This window comes from Aquarana catesbeiana, linkage group LG01 (genome assembly GCF_042186555.1).
Source record: "Aquarana catesbeiana isolate 2022-GZ linkage group LG01, ASM4218655v1, whole genome shotgun sequence".
In the NCBI taxonomy this organism is placed as follows: Eukaryota; Metazoa; Chordata; class Amphibia; order Anura; family Ranidae; genus Aquarana; species Aquarana catesbeiana.
The window spans coordinates 135,815,644-135,838,637 of record NC_133324.1 but is presented as its reverse complement, the minus strand read 5'-3'; the positions used below and the strand labels follow the sequence as shown (position 1 = coordinate 135,838,637).

Genomic DNA, 22,994 nt, shown 5'->3' with positions numbered 1-22,994 from the left:
CCGCCTCTTTCCTGCTACTTCATAAACTCAAACTTCAGGTAAACTCAACGGAACCCCTAGATCAGGTGTCGGTGAAGCAGAGGGAAGTAAAGTGAAGGTAACAGACCCGCTTAAACCAGCAGCTCCACCGTGAGTTATTGCTACATTTTCATTACATTTATTGTCAAGGAATTTCTGCCTTTAAAAGTCCCACAGAGGAACCTGTTTGGTTTTGTATTCAATTTTCAGGCATGTGGATTGTTTGCCCCCCCCCCAAAAAAAAATACCAACAGCCACCGTTGGGGGTAAGTAATATAACACCTGCTCCAGGTCGGTCCATACATAGTCAGCCTAGCGGAATTTAGATGAAGACCTAGACTCATTCTTGGGCCTTATTAACATCCTATAACATCCTAATAAGAAAAAAAAAATTAAAAACCCACAGAGTCCACGCAAAACTTATTTTCTTTGTTTCAAATTAACACAAGATACAAAAAAAGCTCTAACGTGATTCTTGCTGAATTAAACGCTTTGATAAATAACATGTGCTACCTGTATTCCTTCCTACTGGGGAGATCTACCTTACTATTTGTCCTGGCAATGACTGAAAGAAGGGGGAATATAAAATTGTACAGTTGTCAGTGAATTCCAGTGGGACAAGCATTTCTTCCTGATTTTCTTCCTGACTTTCTTTTGCTCCCTTTACTATTCATTACTTCCTTTGCTTGCTTTTCTTTTACTTTCAGTTTAAATCTCTGAGATTTTCTTTTACTTCCATAAGAAAGACAACAATAAAATAGAGGTTCTAATTCTTTCACACTCCCTTATAATCCAACCCCCCCCCCCCTTTTTTTATACAGTTGCACCTAAAGAAGTATTTTTTTTTCACATTCATACTTCCCTGGGTGGATGCAACATCGATCCGATACTGCATCTGTCCGCTGGCGCCTCTAACACTGAGAACCGAGCGATCGAATACCACTGATTGTTCGGTTCTCACAGCTCTGTGAGCAGAGATCTGCTGATTGCACTCTGCTCTGCCCCCTCCTGCCTCCTGGTGCTGAGCGGCTGAGTCGGGGGCCGGTCCAGGGATCTGGGTGGATCCTGACTCTATGGTCGTGATGACGCCCGAGCCTGGACTGACTCTGTTACGTCAGCAGAGAGCAGACTTCAGCCCGCTCTCTGTGGAAAACTGGTCACAGGACTGCAGAACGAACTGCACTCCTGTGATCCACAGGAAAAGTACAGCCAAACAATCTTTGGCTGTACGTCTCCTTTAAAGAGGTTCTTCAGTCTGAAAAATATTGTAGCTGCTTAATACATGTTAATAGAAGGACACTTACCTCTCCAGGGATCCAGCGCTGTCCTCACCGGGGTTAGTTTTTCCGTCGGTCTTCAGTTCCCCACTGTTGGCATATTTATTGTGGGGAGATAACTGTGACTCCTTGCAGCTTCACAGCCAACTCCCCACTGTGCAAGTGCGAGCCGTGCTGTGTAAATGGTTCTGCAGCCTCCTGGAACCTGTGACATGTTCTAGGAAGTTGCACGCAGAAATGAGGGCAGATGAAACTCTGCTGGGATCGCCCAGGCAAATCCAGCGGAAGTGGGGAGCAGGTACCTGTAAAAACTAGGTACCCAAATTAGCAAATGAAAGTAGAAGAGAAATATCTGCATATATTAGCTGCTGACCCTATGCCTAGATACTCAGCAGATATAGGTATATACATAGGCGTGCGCACGGGGTGTGCCGGGTGTGCCTGGGCACACCCTAATCACCCCGTGCTGTCTCCAGAGATTTGCCCCAAAATGCCGCATCCAAGATAGTGTGTGGCCCGCGCTCCCTGTGAAACAGTTTCATAGCAGCAGATCGTGAGAATTGCCAGAGCTGATCAGTGTATGAAACTGTTAGATAATGACACTGCAAACAGGAAGTGAGACCAGCTGTCAAAATGTCGGGGTGATGTCGGGGGTGGGCGGGACTGAACGGCCATCAAACACAAGCCAATGGGATGGGGTCTGGGCGAGCCGCTACATTTATATGGCCCCGCCCCCTCTCTAAAGCAGCTCAAACATTGGCTGGTGTTTATAGCACTTGGTCCCGCCCACCCCCGACATCGCGGCTCAGTTGTAAGTCATCACAACTCAGCCGTGATGTCGGGGGTGGGCGGGACCAAGCGCCAACACCAGCCAATGATTGGGCTGCTTCAGAGAGAGGGCGGAGCCAGAGAAATGTAGCGGCCCGCCCAGACCCATCCTATTGGCTACTGTTTGGTAACTGTTCAGTCCCGCCCACCACCAACATCACCGCTGACTTTTAACAGCTGGTATCTCTCCCTGCATGCAGTGTCATCATCTGACAGTTTCATACACTGAACAGCTCTGGCAATTCTCACGATCTCCTGAATGTGAAACTCCCCCTCTCCCCTATCAGTGCCAACCAATGCTGCCAATCAGTGCCAACCAATGCTGCCAGTGCCAACCAGTACTGTCTATCTGTGCCAGTTCTGCTTATCAGTGCCAACCAATTCTGCCTATCAGTGCAAACTAGTGCTGCCTATCAGTGCCAACCAATGCTGCCTATCAGTGCCAGTGCTGCTTATCCGCGCCAACCAATGCTGCCTATCAGTGCCAGTGCTGATCCTCAGTGCCAACCAATGCTGCCTATCAATGCCAACCAGTACTGCCTATCCATGCCAGTGCTGCTTATTAGTGCCAACTAATTCTGCCTATCAGTGCCAACCAGTGCGGTCTACCAGTGCCAACCAATGCTGCCAATCAGTGCCAACCAATTCTGCCAATCAGTGCCAACCAATGCTGCCAATCAGTGCCAACCAGTACTGCCAATCAGTGCCAAGCAGTACAGCCTATCCATGCCAGTGCTGCTTATCAGTGCCAACCAATTCTGCCTTTCAGTGCCAACCAGTGCAAACCAGTGCTGCCTATCAGTGCAAATCAGTGCTGATTATTAGTGCCGACCAATGCTGCCTATTAGTGCCAGTGTTGCTTATCAGTGCCAGTGCCAACCAATGCTGCCTATCAGTGCCAGTGCTGCTTACAGTGCCAACCAATGCTGCCTATCCGTGCCAACCAGTGCTGCCTATCCGTGCCAGAGCTGCTTATCAGTGCCAACCAATTCTGCCTATCAGTGCCAACCAGTGCCAACCAATGCTGCTTATCAGTGCCAACCAATGCTGTCTATTAGTGCCAACCAATGCTGCCTATCAGTGGCAACCAGTCCCAGTCAGTGCACCCTATCAGTGCCAACCAATGCTGCCTATCAGTGCAGCGAATCAGAGCCTATCAGTGCCCATAAGTGCTACCAATCAGTGCCCATCAGTGCTGACAATAAGCGTACATCAGTGCCACCCATCAGTGCCACCTATCAGTGCTGCCTATCATTGCCACCTATCAGTGCACATCAGTGCTACCAATTAGTGCCCATCAATGCTGCCAATCAGTGCAGCCTATTAGAGCCCATCAGTGCTGCCTATCAGTGCCCATCAGTGCTGCCTTAGCAGGGATGGTGGAAACCCCTCTACAGATAATTGCAATACAAATTACCTTAAAGTGCAACAACTTTTTAGTTGGGAGGTTCACACCAGTATAGGACTTTGGAATTTTTCTTTTTTAGAGTGATTTTTTAGAGTGGTACACTTAATTGTATATGTTTTAGTTACGGTAATAATGTGAATGATTGCACTTGAAGTTAATTTCCCACCACCCCTGCTAAGTCCATGTCTTTATGGACCTTGTTTGTGCACTGGTGGGCAGTCATGTTGGAACAGGAAGGGGCCGTCCCCAAACTGTTCCCACAAAGTTGGGAGCATGAAATTGTCCAAAATGTCTTGGTATGCTGATGACAGAAGAGTTCCCTTTACTGGCACTAAGGTGCCAAGCCCAACCCCTGAATAACAACCCCACACCATAATTCCCCCTCCACCAAATGATTTGGACCAGTGCACAAAGCAAGATCCGTAAAGACAAGGATGAGCGAGTTTGGGGTAGAGGAACTTGACTGGCCTGCACAGAGTCGTGACCTCAAAAAATGCCCTTCTGGAAGAATGGTCAAACATTCCCATAGACACACTCCTAAACCTTGTGGACGGCCTTCCCAGAAGAGTTGAAGCTGTTATAGCTGCAAAGGGTGGGCCAACTCATTATTGAACCCTACGGACTAAGACTGGGATGTCATTAAAGGTGATGTGTGTGTAAAGGCAGGCGTCCCAATATATATATGTATACACACGTATGTGTGCTTGAGCTTTCGGTGCACACCCTAATGTAATAGGCTGCGCACGCCTATGGGTATATAACAGGTGCAGAGCTCACAAACTCAAAACCAAAATGATAATAATACATTTTAATTTCCCCCAATGTCTATTGTTAACAGCAATGTGTAATTATGTAAATCATTTTGATTACACATATTGCTGTTAACAACAGACATTGGGAGAAGGTCACTGGCCACCACACTCTGAATGTGCCTGATCTTGGAAGCTAAGCAAGTTTGGGCCTGGTTAGTACTTGGATGGGTTTGAGGGTAAGATCTTGGTGATTCAAAGGATTATTTTTCATTACTATTTACTTTTATGGTTTTGGGTTTGTGAGTGGTGCACTTGGTTATATACCTAAAACTAGGTATCTGCTCACTGAAAAAAAATTGTGAAAAGTGATAGAAGAGTAAGACATAAAGCAAAACTACCCCTTAAGGCTATATTCACACATGATCGTGGGTGGAATTGCCACGTTTCTGCCCCATGATTTCAAATGGCTTTAAAAAGCAGGGCGCATTTGCCCAATTTGCTGCGATTGTCGCAGGCTATAATCGCAGCAAATCACAACACATGACACTGTCACCCAAAAGAAGCTCATGAGCGACACGCGTCTCACATTGTGATTTGCCGCACGACAATCGTGGCAAAATTGCATCAAAATCGTGGCGTAATTGAGCTGCTATTAGAAGTAATGGCATCGCCAGGTCGAGTTCATACCGTCTAGAGAGGCAAGAGACAATACCATTAAGGTACTCAACCTCCTTCAAGTAGCAAACTCCGCTAAGATCCCCTGTGTATTTGTGAGCACCGACGCCGAAAAGGCCTTTGATAGGGTGAACTGGAACTACAAGTTCTTCGTTCTTCGCCACATTGGTCTAGGAGATAAGATGCTGAGGTGGATAGGCAACATATATTCAAACCCCTCGGCCCAAGTAAAGGCAAACGGGGTGCTTTCAGACACATTCCCTATTGGAAATGGAACAAGGCAGGGGTGTCCATTGTCCCCCCTCCTTTTTGCCTTTCCCTAGAGCCTTTCTTCTGCACAATCAGATTAAATCCTGATATAGTGGGTCTTGAGGTTGGCAATTCTTACTGTAAAATATCGGCGTATGCGGACGATCTTTTGTTCTCCCTAACAAACCCTAGAATCTCTTTACCATACCTCCTTCAAGAATTTAAGATATATGGGGCAATCTCCCATCTAAAGATAAACTTTTCAAAGTCTGAAGCTATGGGAGTAGCAGTCCCCCCCACACACCCTACGTGGTTTTACAGGCCAGCTTTAGGTTTTAAGTGGACTACCACGGCACTAAAATATTTAGGCACGAAGATTCCACCCGACTTATCACGTACGTATGACCTCAATTTCTCCCCCCTTTTGACCAAGACTCACACCCTTTTAGAGAAGTGGCACTCAGGTTTACATTCCTGGTTCGGAAGATACAACCTCATTAAAATAAGCATACTTCCCATATTCATATACCTCATCCAAGCCCTGCCTATCCAGATCCCACCCTCCTTTTTCAAGCAGGTACAGGCCCTCTTCACCAGATTCGTGTGGGCGCATAACAAACCCCGAATACGTCGCTCTCAAATGGCACTCCCCAAACATTGCGGAGGTCTAGCGTTACCTGATGTACAACAATATTACTTAGCCTCCCATCTGGGGTGTATACTTGACTGGAGACGGAATAAGACATCCAAACTTTGGGTACAAATTGAACAGTCCCAAACTTACATACCATTAAAAAGCGCGTTATGGTGCTATGGTGATTTACCTACAGAACTGAAGTCACACCCGCTGATGGGTACTACTCTGAGGCATAGCCATCTAGTCTCCATCCACACATCCCTCACGTCCAAAAACTCCCCACTGTTTCCAATACTTGGCCACCCGAACTTTGAACTTGGCCTACACCGTACGGCATATCCCACTCTCAGAATATCTGTCTACGACCATGCAGCCAAATTCATTGTTGAGGGGAAGTGGCCATCCATTCTAGAACTGACTGACCAGACGGGTACTTTTCAACTCCCTTTCTGGAGAGCAGTGCAACTACACGACTTCCTCCACTCCCTCCCTAGACCCCAAGAATTTGCACGCCAGCAAACGTCATTTGAGGACCTTTGCTCAGGGACTGACCTGTTGGCCCACATACTATCCCAAACATACACTCTGTTAAACACTCCTAAAGAACAACCACAATTGCCCTGTCTGACCAGATGTGAAAGAGACTTGAACTGCACATTCTCAGCAGCACAAAAGCAACGCATCATCTCTCTTGCCCTGAAATCTTCCACCTGTACTAAAATACAAGAGACAAATTTTAAGTTGCTTTCCTGCTGGTACTTGACACCCTCCAGACTACAGAAATGTTTTCCCTCTGCCTCGAGCAGATGTTGGCGCTGTGCTGAGGAGGAGGGAACTTTGATCCATATCTTTTAGTCCTGTCCTAGGCTAAAGGATTTTTGGGAAGAAGTCCGCCGAATCACACAGAAGTTCACAGAGTATATCATCCCAGACGATGCCGCATTCTTTCTTCTGCATCACTCAAAGATCCCTACTAAAACATATAAGTAATCGCTTATATGCCACTTACTCAATGCAGCAAAGGTGTGTATCCCCCTCCATTGGAAACAACACTCCCCCACAGCCATTGTACAGTGGCTGAGGAAGGTGGAGGAAGTGAAGAAAATGGAGGATTTGATCCTCACTGCTCAACATAAACAAGAAGCTCATAAGAAGACCTGGGAAAAAAAAAAAAAAAAATGCACATAAATCGCATGCAAAAAAAAAGAATCGCATGCAAAAAAAATGAGTGGAACATTCAGTAAACAAAAACGATTAAATAGAGTCCATTTAGTCATAGATTGAAATGAACTGTAGGTCTTGTGGGTGTAGAAAATGGTTGGATAGAGGGAGAAAGACACCCTTCCTTCAAGTGATATAAAGATTATCTCCGTAGGGAGCGTGATGATAAAATAGAGAGAAGATCCTCCACCTCAAGTAAGGTAAGCCCCTTACCAGATCCAAAGATCTCCTGCCACAGAGATCATGCACACATGTGGCTGTGTCCCCCAGCCACTGGGTCTCTGTCAGTGAGCAGATCGGAAGCCACCTCTCCAGGAAATCAATCCAAACGTGATTTATCCGCTCACAGACCATGGATAAATAGGAAAGAAATGCTCCATAGCGTAATACAGTTAAAATCCACTTTAATTTATAAAAGAAAAGCACTTACAATTTGTGCAGTAAAGATCGCTTATAAAAACATGTAGCGCCGGCCGGCTTCAGCTGCTGCCCGTTTCTTCCGGGTTCAGCGTGGTATGGTGGTGACGTCAGCACGCCGCTCCTCCCTACGCCGTTTCGACAAATCTGTCGTCTTCCTGGGGTACGGGCGGCATGCTGACACACCACCTATATGGGAAGTCAAAGCAGAGGAACGCCCCCTTCTGTGATCAGGGCGTCCGAGGCCGCTGCCGCCATCTTTGTATGGGGCAAGCGGAAACTGTATGTTGTTGATTCACTACCATGTATACCGTCACAACCCGGGCAAAAAGGGTTATAACAGGGCGAATAGGATTATACGCTCCATTGTTGCCAACAGCGTATAGACCACAAAAAAATGGATGTCAAAGGGATGCAGAAATTCAGATCGGAAAATACCGCATCTGATATTAGATGCATAATAAGCAAAAAATGAAAACAAAAATACAAACTATCTGTTAAATAAATAACATCTATTCAAATTAAAAAATCTATGTAAAAATGCCCAGGTGGCCTGATATTATCATTAATTGGGGCTGAAACTAGGTAGATTCGCCACTGGGGACCCTAGTGAGCTAATGCAACATCAAGTCAAGGAAAATTTAACCCTTAGGTTCCAAGGTTTTCTTGTATAGAGTAACCCTTTGTGTTCTAATAAAAAATTAAATGAATAATAATAATAAAACTTAAAGACGATCACACCGTCAGTGTGTACCTATACATATTGGTCCATCTCTGCAACAATGGAGCATAGAATCCAAAGAGAAGTTTGATTGTAGAATGCCCTATGAAAGTCCAAATGTAAAATGAACATAGAGAATGATGCTCTATAAAAAACACAACCCTCCATGTCCCAAATTTCATTAATAAAAATAAATAAACAGAAAAAAGGAAGAATGTGCTATGGGGAGTTTTTCTTTTCCCATACCTCATTAGCCCACCTCCGGACACCATGATCTCAGATGAAGGTTACACACATGAACAATCAACCATTATCAATGAAGGCGTTCACATCAGTGTCTATATTCAAACCATAAGGGGTGTAACACCGGACACGATGGATCCAAGTCATTTCCAATCTAGATAATTCTCTGACTAAGGATCCACCTAAGGATCCAATCCCGTGCTTTGCAGCTATTTGAAATCGCAGTGGCGAAATTGCGGCAATTCCACCCACGATCGTGTGTGAATGCAGCCTTAGGGTGAAGTTCCACTTCAAAACTGAATTCCGGGCACAAAAACTCTTATTTAAACAAATTCCTCAAGAGCCACAAAGGATATACATCTACTTTGTGTGCACCAAATGCCTTTTGCACATTCAGGTACATCATCATTCTGCTGCACAGAGTCTGCGCAAAGAACAGAGCTATGGAAGGGATCCAGCAGGCTCAAGCCACTACAAGCCACCTGCAGAAAACTACAAGAGGAAGCGGATACAATACCTGCCACCCTGCATAAGGAGAAAGAACAGCAGTGACCGATCTTTATTCCAGGAAGCTTCTGCACAAAGGAAAAATAGGATTTTCATAACAGCTTACCTGTAAAATCCTTTTCTTGGAGTACATCATGGGCACAGAACCACAGTAATCACTACAAGGGTTATAGGCCACTTTCAGGTGATGGACACTGGCACAACCAAGACAGGAAGTCCCCCCCTATATAACCCCTCCCATTACAGGGAGTACCTCAGTTTTGTAGCAAATAAATACACATATATCACAAAAAGAGGGAAGGGACCTCTGTGTCCCATGATGTACTCCAAGAAAAGGATTTTACAGGTAAGCTGTTATAAAAATCCTATTTTCTTAATCGTACATCACGGGACACAGAGCCACAGTAATTACTACATGGGATGTCCCAAAGCAATGCTATCTGAGGGAGACACAGAATACAACAGGCTACCATCAGACATGAGGATCTATACTGCTGCCCGCAGAATACTGCACCCAAAGGCGGCATCCTCATGTCCCTTTACATCCACCTGATAGAATTTGGTGAATAGATGGACCGAAGACCAAGTTACAGCCTTGCAGATCTGAGTCATGGATGCTTGGTGATGCACTGCCCAGGAAGCACTCACGGCCCTGGTAGAGTGTGCTCTAACTTGAAAGGGTAGAACCCTTCTTTTCAAGCCATTGTAATCAGACATAACATTACATGGGACAATATTACAATAGTGGTAAATACTGTCATCTTTTGACTTGAGTAGACAATGGGTACGTAGATACCATTGTTGTATTCAAGTGACAGTTTGAATAGGCTATTGTCTCTATAGCTACAGTAAACAAATAAGAGATTTATTTGTTTGAGATTCTTTCAGCTCTCAAACTGAAAGAATGACTGTTAGTCGGTTGTTATGGAAACAAGTTTGTAACCATTAACTTTTGGCAACAAAATTGTACAAATAAAAAGGGATGAGTAGAGACTGACACATCACCATGCTTTGAAGATCAGAAGCCACTCATGATACAAGAACAGTGCCTGGCCTCCAGAAGAATAGTTGGTAATGGAGATCACGAACATACAGTAACAGAAGATAAGTAACTTTTAAGTGTATTTGTACTGTTATAGACCATAGGCTGTTAATTTGCTAGGCATTTTGCTTGTTATAGATATCAGTCAGTCTTGTATTGTATCCCTAAGATTGTAATAGTTTTGTATGTACAGCATCTTTGTATAGTAAAAGCACATTTACACACTGCAGAAGTCTCAGCTTCCTTGCTTATACCACATCTGTGCTATATGTGGGCCAGAGACAATGAGTGGGAGCCTCTTGCTAAAGAATTTGTAAAGTATGCTTCTCCCTTGAAGCTGACTTGGGGTGATAAATTCTCAGATCATTTTGTAGATTTTAGCCTTAAGGGGTTGGATTTAAGTAAAAAAGAGAAGAGGACAGTGTCCACAGTGGGTTGGCACTTCCTTAATGTTATTATATATGCCGAATCACATAAAAGGGAGAAGGCAGAGGCAGAAGTTAAGGTATTAAAAGACCAGCTAGCAGTTGCTTCAGAGTGTGTACGTTCAACCGCTAGTCAGGCTGATGATTTGCAAGAGCGGTGTGCAGCCCTCATGACCAAATCAATGAATGCCTTAAGGAAAAGGAAGGGCCACAAATCTGTTAGTAAAGACAGGGTACGTGCCATTGTCACATCCCAAGATTGGAATTGTGAGGATGTGCTCCACTCAAATGATAGAGTTTTTGATATTTTGCATGACGATCTGATAGTGGGAAAGTAAAAAGTATGCCAGACCTCTCATTACTAAGCATAGGAAATGGCAACATGATAGAGAGGATATGGCAGATGGGGAAGTGCATAATCGCAACCCCAGAGATGTTGAATTTGAAGAAGTACGGGAGTTTACACAAACTGAACTCCATGAACTTGCAAAACAATACAAACAATGGTCTGGGGAGCCCCTATTGAGTTGGCTCCTACACTTATGGGATGAAGGGGCGGACAGTGTTGTTTTGTCAGGTAAGGAAGCAGTGGTTATGGGAGTGTTAACCCATGATCCACAATTGCGTCAGGCAATGCGAAAAGCCCGAGAGTTTAGCGTGAATTTTTCACTGTTAGACCTCGTGAGAGATGGAATAGTCCAAGTATACGCTAGTCCTACTGACCTGGAAAATACCTACTCCTGGAGATCAATAGGAGAGGGTATTTCCAGGTTATGTGAAATGGGTTGTATAAACGAATTAAATACGTTTCCAGAATGGATGGGTCCAGATATGGAACCCTTTACGTTTGCTCTGCGCTCTAAGCCGATGAAGTCTGTGCCATTTAATCTCAGGGCTCCATTATTGTCCTTGTTGGGAGGCCTGGGATTAAACAGCAAGATTCATGAAGCCACAACCCTTTTAAGCCAGTTGGGGGAGCTAGAGGAGACTAAAACAAAACCTGTCAGGGCAGTAGATAAGGTCAAGGCCAGACAGGAAGAATACAAGCAGAAAAGAACAGAGAAGAAAGGGAATGGGGTAGAGAAGACAGGAGGTGAAGAGAAAACCAGGCTAGTTATTACTAGGAAAGAAATGTGGGTGGACCTATTAAAGGCAGGAGTACCTAAAGATGAGATAGATGGGACTTCTACTGCAGAAATGCTGAAGAGGTGGAAACATTTAGTAGGGAAAACTGTCAGGGTTAGAAACACTACTCCTAGTGAAGATAACATCAGCCTAGACTTAGAGAAAACAGAACAGACCCCTCCTGTTAGCCCCAAACCAATTCCCAAAACTGAACATTAACCCAAATCTCTTTATCCGGGGGAGGAGTTAGGGAGAATCAGAAAAGGGGATTTGGAGGTTCCTTATCTTTTATGAAGGGAAGGCGAGTCTCCTGTAATAGCAGTAAGGGCAGTGACAGCAGGAAACCGACGCCCATATGCACCTGTCACTGTATGGTGGGGGAAGTCCTCTTCTCCTACACATGTAATGGCTTTAGTTGATAGCGGAGCTGAAGTTACACTTTTGCAAGGAAATCCTTCCCATCACAAAGGAGAATTTATTTATGTAGAAGTTTTGAGAGGGCAAACTACACCAGCAGTTAGGATACGGGTGAAATTGGCTATTGGCAAGGGATCAAGATTTATTACAAATGTTTTGGTATCAGAGTTACCCAAAAATATTCTTGGGATGGATGTACTTCAAGGTCAGTCAATTCAGACTGAAAGAGATACATTCACATTCGGGTATCCTGATAAAGCGTATCTGGTAAGGGCGGTGAAGGCTGTGGTCAGAGGTCATGCGAAATGGACCCCTGTCTATATTCCTCCACAAGAGAAGCCAGTCTGTCTCAAGCAGTACAGACTTCCTGGAGGCCACAAAGAAAATAGGGAGACCATTCAAGAACTGTTGAGAGTAGGGATCCTTAGACCTGCTGTAAGTCTTTTCTCGTCTCCAGTGTTCCCAGTAAAGAAACCTGATGGGACATATAGAATGACTGTAGATTAAAGAGGTCTAAAAAAATGGCACCCCCATTGAAGTCAGCTGTACCAGATATGATCTCAATTGTTGAGAAAATTGCTAAAGAGGTAGGAGAATATCATGCTGTGATAGACCTGGCTAATGCTTTCTTTTCAATTTTGATAGCCCCAGAGTGTCAAGACCAGTTTGCTATGGTGTGGGATGGCCGCCAGTACACTTTCACTGTGCTTCCTGAAGACTATGTTCATTCTCCAACGATTTGTCATGGACTGATTGCCCGAGATTTAAGTACCCTGAGTTTGAAAGTTGATGTGTTTCACTACATTGATGACATCATAATCTCTGGAACAAAAGAAGATGTAACTGAAGCACTGCACCTGCTGATACATCACATGGAGAACAGAGGGTGTGCTATCGACAAAGACAAAGTCCAAGGAAGTGAAGTGAAAACACTTCACAGAAGTGAAACTCCTGGGAATGATGGGGACCGGGCCGCAGAGAAAAATTCCAGAGACAGTTGTGCAAACTATCCAGGCTCTGTTGCCCCCTACTACCAAAAAGGAGGCACAGAAGTTCATTGGAGTTGTGGGGTTCTGGAGATCGTTAATCCCACATCTTGGACTGATTCTGAGGCCTATATATAATGTCACCAGAAAAAAGACTGAGTTCTCATGGGGTTCAGAGCAGCGGACTGCATTCCTGGCTGCTAAAGAAGCTATTTTGCAGCATCAGGGATTAGGACCCATGAGACAAGGGGTACCATTTCAGCTGGATGTAGTGGAGTAGAATGGTACCATATCTTGGAGCCTATGGCAGCCAAATGAAAAGAAAGAACTGAGAGCAATACCCATTGGATTTTGGCCCAAACAACTGACAGGGGCACAGAAGAGATACACGCCCCTAGAGAAGTACCTGTTTGGGCCCTACACAACACTTCAACATATAGAGACCATTACAGTAAAGGACACAGTCACCATCCATACTGCATTACCAATAGCAGGATGGGTGAGAGATAATGGACTGACCACTAGGGCAGCTGTAGCCCAGAACCAGACACTGATGAAATGGAAGTGGTACCTTCAAGAAAGAGGGGGTATTGCAGCTAAGGATGTTAGAGACATTTCAAAACAGTTGGCAGGGCTTGTTACTTTTACCAGCACCCGGCCAGAAGAAGAAATTCCTGTGCTGCAGTCATCCCCCATTCAAGAGGCTATACCCTTTGAGTCTCTTCTTTTTTTTAAAAATAGATTTCACATTACAATTCATCACAGTCTTACAGTGTCTTTTTATAACATCCTAAATACTTCCATCAAACTGTTTTGCATTACCATTAATTAGTTCTTTAACTCAATGTGAGTTCTCTTTTTCTCCTTTTACCCCCACCCCCGGTCTAATTGTTATCCACCCCCCAACACAACCAAAAGGAAAAAAAAAAGCAAGCGAAGGTAAAGGATTTATAACTCATCTTCCCTACTCTATACTCTACCCTTCTGTTCTCAGACATGGACCACTTAGCAAATTTTACATGTCACCCTGATCCCTCTCTATACGCCAGATAAGGGGCCCATGTCTTCCTGTATCTCTCATCTTTCATCGCCAAAGTAAGATTTTCCATTTGTTGGATTTCTGCAATTCTAGCAAACCACTGTGCTCTAGTTGGAGGGATGTCCCTTTTCCACAGGACAGGAATACATGATAGGATACTTCTCAGCAAGAGTGGAAAGTGAGGCTACATAACATCAAACCTTCCAAAATATCAGTATATTTCCTCTCCTCCCTATTGATGTTCTTTGGGAGAGTGAGAAGTGGGTACAGGCAGGGGGCAAAGTGTTAGTCAGATATCCAGGCAAGAGCCACTTAGAGGAGAGATTTTAGCTGAAGGGCCTGGATCTACTGTTTATGTATTATTAGAAGGAACAGATAATCCACTTTGTTTGCTATTCCACAGGCTGTTTCTGATTTGATCCATAGGAAGACCAGAGAAAAGTGGTTACATGATGGAAAGGATGACAGAAGATTGCAAGAGCTGTGGAGAACAAGGCCTTTGATGTATTACAAGCCTGGACTTGTTTCTAAAGAACTTTAGAATTGACTTTCTAATGAACAATTAGTTAAAGACTGAAACACTTTCTCAATGACAGAAATATGGGAGGTGTTGCATTCAAGGAAAATGAATGTTTAGAATGAGTTTTCTTAGTAATGAAGTGATTTTCTGCATGGAGAAAGAAAAAATCTAGGGCGGAATGTGTTGCATTTGTTAAAATATGATTTTTTATATTAATCAGACATAACATTACACAATAGTGGTTGGTCATAGATTACTGTCAGGTTTTTTGGCTTGAGTAGAATTCTCAAACAAATGCTGTTTCATACAATGGGTACGTAGATACCATTGTTGTATTCAAATTGACAGTTTGAATAGGCTATTGTTTCTATAGCTACAGTAAAGAAGTAAAAGATTTACTTGTTTGAGATTCTTTCAGCTCTCAAACTGAAAGAATGACTGTTAGTCAGTTGCTATAGAAACAAGTTTGTAACCATTAACTTTTGGCAACAAACTAGTACAAATAAAAAGGGATGAGTAGAGACTGGCTGTAAGATCAGAAGCCACTCATGATACAAGAACAGTGCCTGATTTCCAGAAGAATTGTTGCCAATGGAGATCACGAACATATAGTAACAGAAGATAAGTAACCTTTAAGTGTATTTGTACTGTTATAGACCATAGGCTGTTCATTTGCTAGGCATTTTGCTTGTTATAGATATCTGTCAGCCTTGTATTGTATTCCTAAGATTGTAATAGTTTTGTATTTATAGCAACTTTGTATAGTAAAAGCATTGTAAAAATAGTAAAAGTACATTTACACACTGCAGAAGTCTTAGCTTCCTTGCTTATACCACAATAACCTTGCTAGATAGACGCAATCAAAAAAACATAAGCCTAAATAATAACTTGCCAAATCCACTTAGAAATAGTAGACTTTGATGCTGCTTGCCCCTTCCTGGGACCTTCTGGCAACACAAACAAAACATCAGTTTTCCGTATCTGAACAGTCGCTTTCAGATACACTTTGACTGCTCTCACTACATCAAGTAAGTGCAAAGATTTCTCCTGTGCAGAACTAGGTTCTGGAAAAAAAGGAAGGTAGGATAACATCTTTTCACCAAGCGATATACCACGTGCTGGGGTCCCCAATGAAAACTCACTCACCAGAAATCAGATCAATAAAAGCCTTGATTAATAGTAGTAAATCTGCATCAATATCCAAAGCGACCACCAGATGTCAGTATTATTCCCAGTAGTTCCAATAGGATATGTAGAAGAAACAAAAATGCTCACATAGCGTGATATTGCTAAACATCTTTGTTTGAACCATCCAAACATCCCCTTAAAACCATGCGTACCAAAATTTAATAAACAATAAATTTAAAAAACCTGTCAGGAGCGCTCCCTGTGTGTAACCACAGTCACACGCTTCCTGGTTCCTCGGTTGGTGGAGCGCATGCGTCACTTCCTGTGCGACACGTCCCTAACGTTTCGTCACTTCCTGGACTTCTTCTGAGGGCGCCCATTGACAGGGAGCGCTCCTGACAGGTTTTCACGACTGGAGGACGCAATCAGGCACAGTGCACTTTGTTATCTTTGCTTAATGTTTATTAAATTTTGGTACGCATGGTTTTAAGGGGATGTTTGGATGGTTCAAATAAAGATGTTTAGCAGTAACACGCTATGTGAGCATTTTTGTTTCTTCTACATATCCTATTGGAACTACTGGGAATAATACTGACATCTGGTGGTCGCTTTGGATATTGATGCAGATTTATTACTATTAATCAAGGCTTTTATTGATCTGATTTCTGGTGAGTGAGTTTTCATTGGGGACCCCAGCACGTGGTGTATCGCTTGGTGAAAGGATTACTACCCTCACAGAATACATCTTGATTATTTATTGGTGGGACTCTGGCTATCAGATCCGTGTTTGAACTTTCTGAAATAGATTAAGAAAGAGACCCTGTTTAATTGGGGTGCACAGCGCTGCTGCAATACTGAAGGGACACTTTATATATTTATATATTTATAATTGCGTATTTATATATTTATCTAATTTAATTGATTCATTATTGCCTATATACATGTTCTACTATTTAAGCAGCTGCTACTAGTCATATAATTATTTATGTGCCGCACATACACCGTTAGAATATTGTACTAAGCGCAGAGCATTGTTGTTTTTTTGGGACGGGCATATACAACATACATTCATTCAAGGATAACATCTTGATTCAGATGAAATCCTGCTACCACCTTAGGTAGAAAGGACGGGTGAGGTCACAACACTACCCTGTCCTTATGAACAATCAAATATGGCTCCTTACAGGAAAAGGCAGCCAGTTCTGACACTCTTCTAGCCAAAGAGATAGCTACCAGAAAAAACGATTTTCTTATCAAAAGGACCAATGGAATATGATGTATTGGTTCAAAAGGCAGATTTTGTAACACTGATAAGACTAGATTTAAATCCCATGGACACAAAGGGGATCTAGCTGGCTGATTTATACGCATTGCCCCTTGTATAAAGGCCCAGATTAGAGAATGTGAGGCAGGTGGTCTTGGAAAGAACACTGACAAGGCCGAGATTTGACCCTTGATAGTACTCAAGGCCAGTTTAATTTCTACCCCTAGCTGTAGAAAGGCAAGAATCCTACCTATGACATACTTCCGAGGATGCCATCTTTTGGATTCACACCAAGAGACATAAGATTTCCAGATTCTATAATAAATTACTTTAATCATATATACATATCAAAAATCGTGCAGGATGGAATACTGGTCCTTGTGAAAACAGGGCTGGGCGCAGTGGAAGAGGCCATGGGTCTCCTACCGCCATCTTTATGATCTCTGTATACCAGGATCTTCTGGGCCACACTGGGGCTACCAAAATTACTGGCTTCCCCTCCTGCTTGATTCTGCAAAGAAGACGCGGTATCAACTGAACTGGAGGGAACGCATAAATCAGTGAAAACTGATCCCACGGGACCACTAATGCATCTGTTCCGCATGCAAGTGGGTCCCTTGACATTGATACAAAGTTGATTAACTTCTTGTTGAACCTGGATGCTAATAGGTCCACATCCGAGGTGCCCCATTTCCGGCAAATCGCTTAAAAGACATCAGGGTGTAGAGACCATTCCCCTGGAAACAGCTGCTGGGGGCTTAAGAAATCTACCTGCCAATTCTCTATGCCCGGAATAAAAACTGCAGATATGCAAGGTGCATGCTTCTCTGCCCAAACCAGAATATTGTTCACTTCCCTCTGGGCTGCGTGACTTCTGGCGCCCCCTAGTGATTGATGTACGCTACTGCTGTAGCATTGTCGGATTGAATCCTGACGGGCCAATTCTGTAATCTGGACGTCCAGGCCCATAGAGCCAGATGTGCTGCCCGAATCTCTAGGATGTTGATGGGCAAGGTCTTCTCGACTTTGGACCACTTCCCTTGGACCGTAGCCTCCTCTAGGACTGCTCCCCAGCCTGACAGACTGGCATCCATCGTCACAATCTTCCAAGCAACCGGCATGAAGGATTTTCCCTTCTGCAAATTTTTGGCTGCCAACCACCAACTGAGGTTCTGATGGATTTCCGGGGTCAGACAGATTTGTAAGTCCAAGGCTTGGATCTTCTTGTTCCAAGCCGACAAGACCTTGTTTTGCAACAGTCTTGAATAGAATTGGGCATAGGGGACTGCGTCAAATGAAGCCATCATCTTCCTCAATAATCTCATGCATAGGCGAATGGAAGGACTTTTCTTCGCCCTGATCAGCTGGACCAGCTCCTTTATAGCAGTGATCTTTGATTGGGGCAAAAACACCTTTCTCTGGACTGTGTCTATGACCAGGCCCAGGTACTCCAGCCTTCTTACTGGCTGTAAGGCTGATTTCTTGAAGTTGAGGATCCACCCTGAGTGTCCCAGATATTTGACCGTGGTGGACACGCTCTGATTTAAGCGAGCCACCGACTGATCTACTAACAGCAGATCGTCTAGATATGCCATCACCGTTATACCCCGGGTCATCGCTTCTCGGCCTTTTGGCTAAGATCAAGTGTAGTATCTGTTCTTATCAGTTGCCAGGAGGTGGCGCTTGCTTCTGTCCCTAATCTACGGCGAGGTGGTATCAGGGATGGCGGAGGCTATGCAAAACCTGCTGGTGTAAAGTAACCTGGAGCGGTTCATAGCCGAAAGGGAAGCCTTCTGATGGGGATGGAGAACCATTGGGTCTGGCCAGAGGGTCGGGTCCCTGGCCTTCTGGCCTAGATTGGGGTAGCTCTAGCTCCGGTCAGTTTTTCTGGAGAGAACACTGGCTCCTCTTTCCCACCGGGGGAGCAGTTAGTATTTCCCGAATGTAATTAGGTAGGAGGGATGGGAGCAACGGTGAGGCCTGATTGTAAAGGGCTCTCACCAAGCTTCCAGAACTTCAGGCCTTCCTGGCTGGGGTGGAGGCTGCTGTGGTCTGGGTTGGTGGTCAGGGTTGCACGAAAAGTCAGTGGTGAATGTGGCCCTGAAGTGGCAGTTCAGGGGTGCCGTACAGTCACAGGGTTTTGGCACTTGATTTATGGCACCATGGTCACTTCACCACAACACATGTTTTTCGCACCTGCCTCTAGGGCCTAGCCTTTTGGCTAGGACCAGAGGAAATTTTTATTCCTGGCCGGAGGGCCGGCCATTGTATTACACAATGGTCACTTTTCACTCTCCCACTTCCTTCTGCTCACTTTCTTTTTATTTATGCCTGTGTTTGTCACTTTTTTGTATATTTTTGTTTGATGTGTATACACATTTGTCACTGTGTGATGAGTAGGGTGTGGGTCCTCGGGCCTGCTCTGAAAGTCTTGGGAGGGGGTGGACATAGGCCTTCTGGCTTGGTTCACCCTCTCTTATGGGGTCTTCCTTCGGGGGAGTCCCACCTAGTACTTGGGTGGGTCTGTTTCGGCAGACTTTTCAGAGAACGGGGGTCCGTCTGGTTTCGGCCAGATGGACCCAAGTGAAGTACCTCAGTCCCCGTCTGGAGCCTAATGCCCCGGGGGATCTGGGCAAGGTCCTCCCCTAGTGGAGGATCAGTGTAACACCCGTTGCACTTTTTTGTGTGTCACTCTTTATGTGTGTACACTTTTTTTGGCTCTAGGTGGAAGTTTTTGGGCGTTTTGCACTCCACTGGCTTTTCAAAAAAAAAAAACAATCACCGTTATACCCCGGGTCCTTAGCCTTGTCAGGAGTGGGGCTAGCACCTTTGTGAATACCCGAGGTGCAGAAGCCAAGGGTAGGGCCACAAATTGAAAATGGTGACTCTACCGCGAATCGTAAGAACTTTTGGTGAGCAAGAAAAATTTAGATATGCATCCCTGACGACTGACGTCAGAAATTCTTCCCCCTGTAGGGTGGAGACTACTGACCGGATTGACTCCATCCGGAAGAACAGATGTTTAGGAACTGGTTTAGGTCCTCGAGAACCAGTATAGGTCTGACATCCCCAATTGGTTTTGGCACTGTGAAGAGATTTGAATAAAATCCCGTACCCTGATCCCCTGTAGGAATCTCTACGATTACCCCATGAGACAGCAGGCGGTCCAGTGCCAGAAACAAAGCTCTCCTTTTTGTTAGATCTTTGGGCATGCTTGACCTTAGAAAATGGGATGGTGGAAACTCCTGAAACTCCAGTTTGTAGCCTAGGGATACTATGGAGATGACCCATTTATCTTGGATCTCTTCCTGCCAAATCTCTGAGAACTCTAGAAGCCTTCCCCCACCCGATCGAGCCAGGGAGCCCCTTCAAAGGGAGGCTTTGGGACTCTGCTTTGTAGGATTTTGTCCCCAGGGTTTTTTCGGCCCCTGGGCTTGCCCCTGAGGTTTACCTCAAAAACCTGACGGCGGAGGCCGTCGCGACTCCCTGGAGGCAGTTGTCCCTGGACCTGGAGAGGATGAACGTTTAAAAGAAGGACGTTTAGTCATCAACTGCTGAGTACATTAACTGCTGAGTACTAGTCCAGCAATATCTATATGTTGCAATTATCTGCTCAGCCTGATGCTTTAAGTAAATGTGTCCCTTTATAAAGTGCCTGCTTCCACTACCTTACAAGCCCCTGATGCTCCTGTGTATCACTGACTGCTCAGTCAGCAAGAGTGAGGCTTTTTAAAACTTTCAGCCACTCTGCGCCTGCACCGTTACGAACGTGCATGCCGAATCCACGTGCACGCCGGCTTGCGCTTTGGCTCCGACCCCTTGTTCCCCGCCGCTCTATTTAAGATACAGGTGCACGCGCGTGCCTCCTCCCTTTGGAGGGGAGCGATACAGGAGGAAGAGGATCTGTTTAGGGGGATTGCCTGGCCAATGGGCGATCCCCCTTCCCAATTCCCCCGATGGCTTATAGAGCGGAGGGGAACAGCTGACCATGACCAGAGCTGCAGCTGTACTGAGCATCTACACTGAGAGGCAAGGTAAGCATATCAGACGAGTGCTTTGAACTTTCACACCCTCTAGTGGTGAAATATAGGCATGACACCATTTACTTAAAAAAATATAAGAAATCCATAGGTTTCCTTTAGGATTGTCTTCACTTACCTTATCCTCACTGCAGGATACTGCTGAAGACCAGACAGACCCAATCTTCACCCATCACGGCGGGCCAAGTCATGATAGACCTTCAGGGACTGGGACCCCACTTACGGGTTCCTCTTTCCTGGACCCATATAGCACCCTGCCAGAAAAACTTTTAGGTATTTGGAAGAAAGACCAAAGTACTGAATCCCAGGGTCCAGCTCTCCAGGGAGAAGCATTACGGGCAAAACCTCATGTCTTCTTTCACCAGGCTCGGGTACAATTCTTTTGCCTCTTTTAAGGTACTTAAAATGGATCCGGAATGGATCCGGTGAATAACTCCTTGACCCATGAGGATCCTAGCGGAGCTTTTTCTTTAGAACTTCTTTACCATGACCAACACCTTAGACACTGGCGAAAAAACTGAGGTACTCCCTCTAATGGGAGGGGTTATATAGGGAGGGGGACTTCCTGTCTTGGGTGTGCCAGTGTCCATTACCTGAAGGTGGCCTATAACCAATGTAGTAATTACTGTGGCTCTGTGTCCGATTAAGAAAGTTTCACACTGGACTACTGCACAGATCTGGAAGAAATGCACATAGCACACCAAGATTCATTTACGAATACACGTGCCTCTTGCATACCTCCCAATTTTTTGAGATGGGAATGAGGAACGTCTATTAGCAAAAATATGTAGGTATAGGACCCCCCACACGCCCCCTCAAAGGAGAATTATACAAAAAAAATTACTAGTTAGGCACACAAGTGCTTTTTTTTTACCACTACTATTCCTTTACATTGGTCTTTGAAATTTAGAAATTGGATGCAAGATTTAGCACCGGGAAAGACAAATAGTGCATTTTATATACAACTATATAGATCAGACCAAAATGAGGGACAAGTGAGGAGGAAAGAGGAACAGAGGGACATTGCTCCAAATCATGGACATTATGGAGCTGTGCTCTTGTATTTATTATTATCTTGTATTTTTTATAATTATTATTTTATTATTATTTATTTATTACACAGGATTTATTCTGTTATCTAGACAATATATGCTAATCCTAAGTCAGCTTTAACTGTTCCGAAAACTTACAATATCAAACCTGTGCAATGTGCCTTCATTTACTACTTACATGCTGTTTGGGTTTGTAGACATGGACGATTTAATTCTTTTGGTGTAAAGTCCTCCTGTGACATAAAACTTAATAGCTTTTTTCCACAGTATGTAACCTGCAAAAACAAACAGTAATAAAAAAAGTGTGAAATGTTTGTAACTTGACAGATATTTTTTTTTATCTATACCTTTCACTGACATTGTACAAAATAGAGCACCTTGATAGCCTTTTACGGAAAGCTATATATTCTATAAGGATAATGTTATGTTAGTGCTGTTAGTGCTAGTTCACACCAGACATAGTTCCACTCAGTTCTGTGTGCTTTTTTTCTGTACAAAATGCATGCACAGTGTTTTCCATGCATTCCAATGGCTCTAGTTCACACCATGCAGTCACACGGAATACATGGAAAGCGCTGTGCATGCATTTTTAGTGCAGAATAAAAGCGAACGGAACTGAATCTGGTGTGAACTTGCCCTTTAGGCAAAAAAAACCTTCTTCCGGTTAAAGGTCAACTTTGTAATTGTCTTAGATGATGCAGGTATGGCTGAGCTAGCCCACGTAGGAGAGGCACCTTTCTCAAGCATTGTGGTGTTGAGAGTGCAGCTGTGGTGGTTTTACAGCAGCAAACTCTCCTGTGCTCTGCAAGGCCAAGGAAGATCAGGTCTCCCAGTGCAATCAACGGGCTCCACTTTCCCTGTGACACCTGTTCCTGCACTTTATCAGAAGCTCTTGATCAACAAAGTACAGAGGACAGCAGAACCATGTTGCTTGGACTAGGAGAGATGCAGTGGCGGCTGGTGTTTTTTTTTTGGGGGGGGGGAGGCAGCAAACAACCCCCCC

The 22,994-nt window shown here is 44.4% G+C and overlaps 1 protein-coding gene and 1 pseudogene across 1 annotated transcript in view; one reads left to right on the top strand and one right to left on the bottom strand.

The window, feature by feature from the left end:
• Window positions 1-22,994, bottom strand: part of ANKRD31 (ankyrin repeat domain 31) — a 105,965-nt gene that overhangs the window by 11,625 nt on the left and 71,346 nt on the right. The window contains exon 4 of the mRNA XM_073633546.1: window positions 22,170-22,266. Coding sequence (XP_073489647.1) covers window positions 22,170-22,266 — 97 coding nt within the window. The remainder of the gene's footprint in view (window positions 1-22,169; window positions 22,267-22,994) is intronic.
• On the top strand, window positions 18,514-18,603 carry LOC141124373 (U2 spliceosomal RNA; annotated as a pseudogene).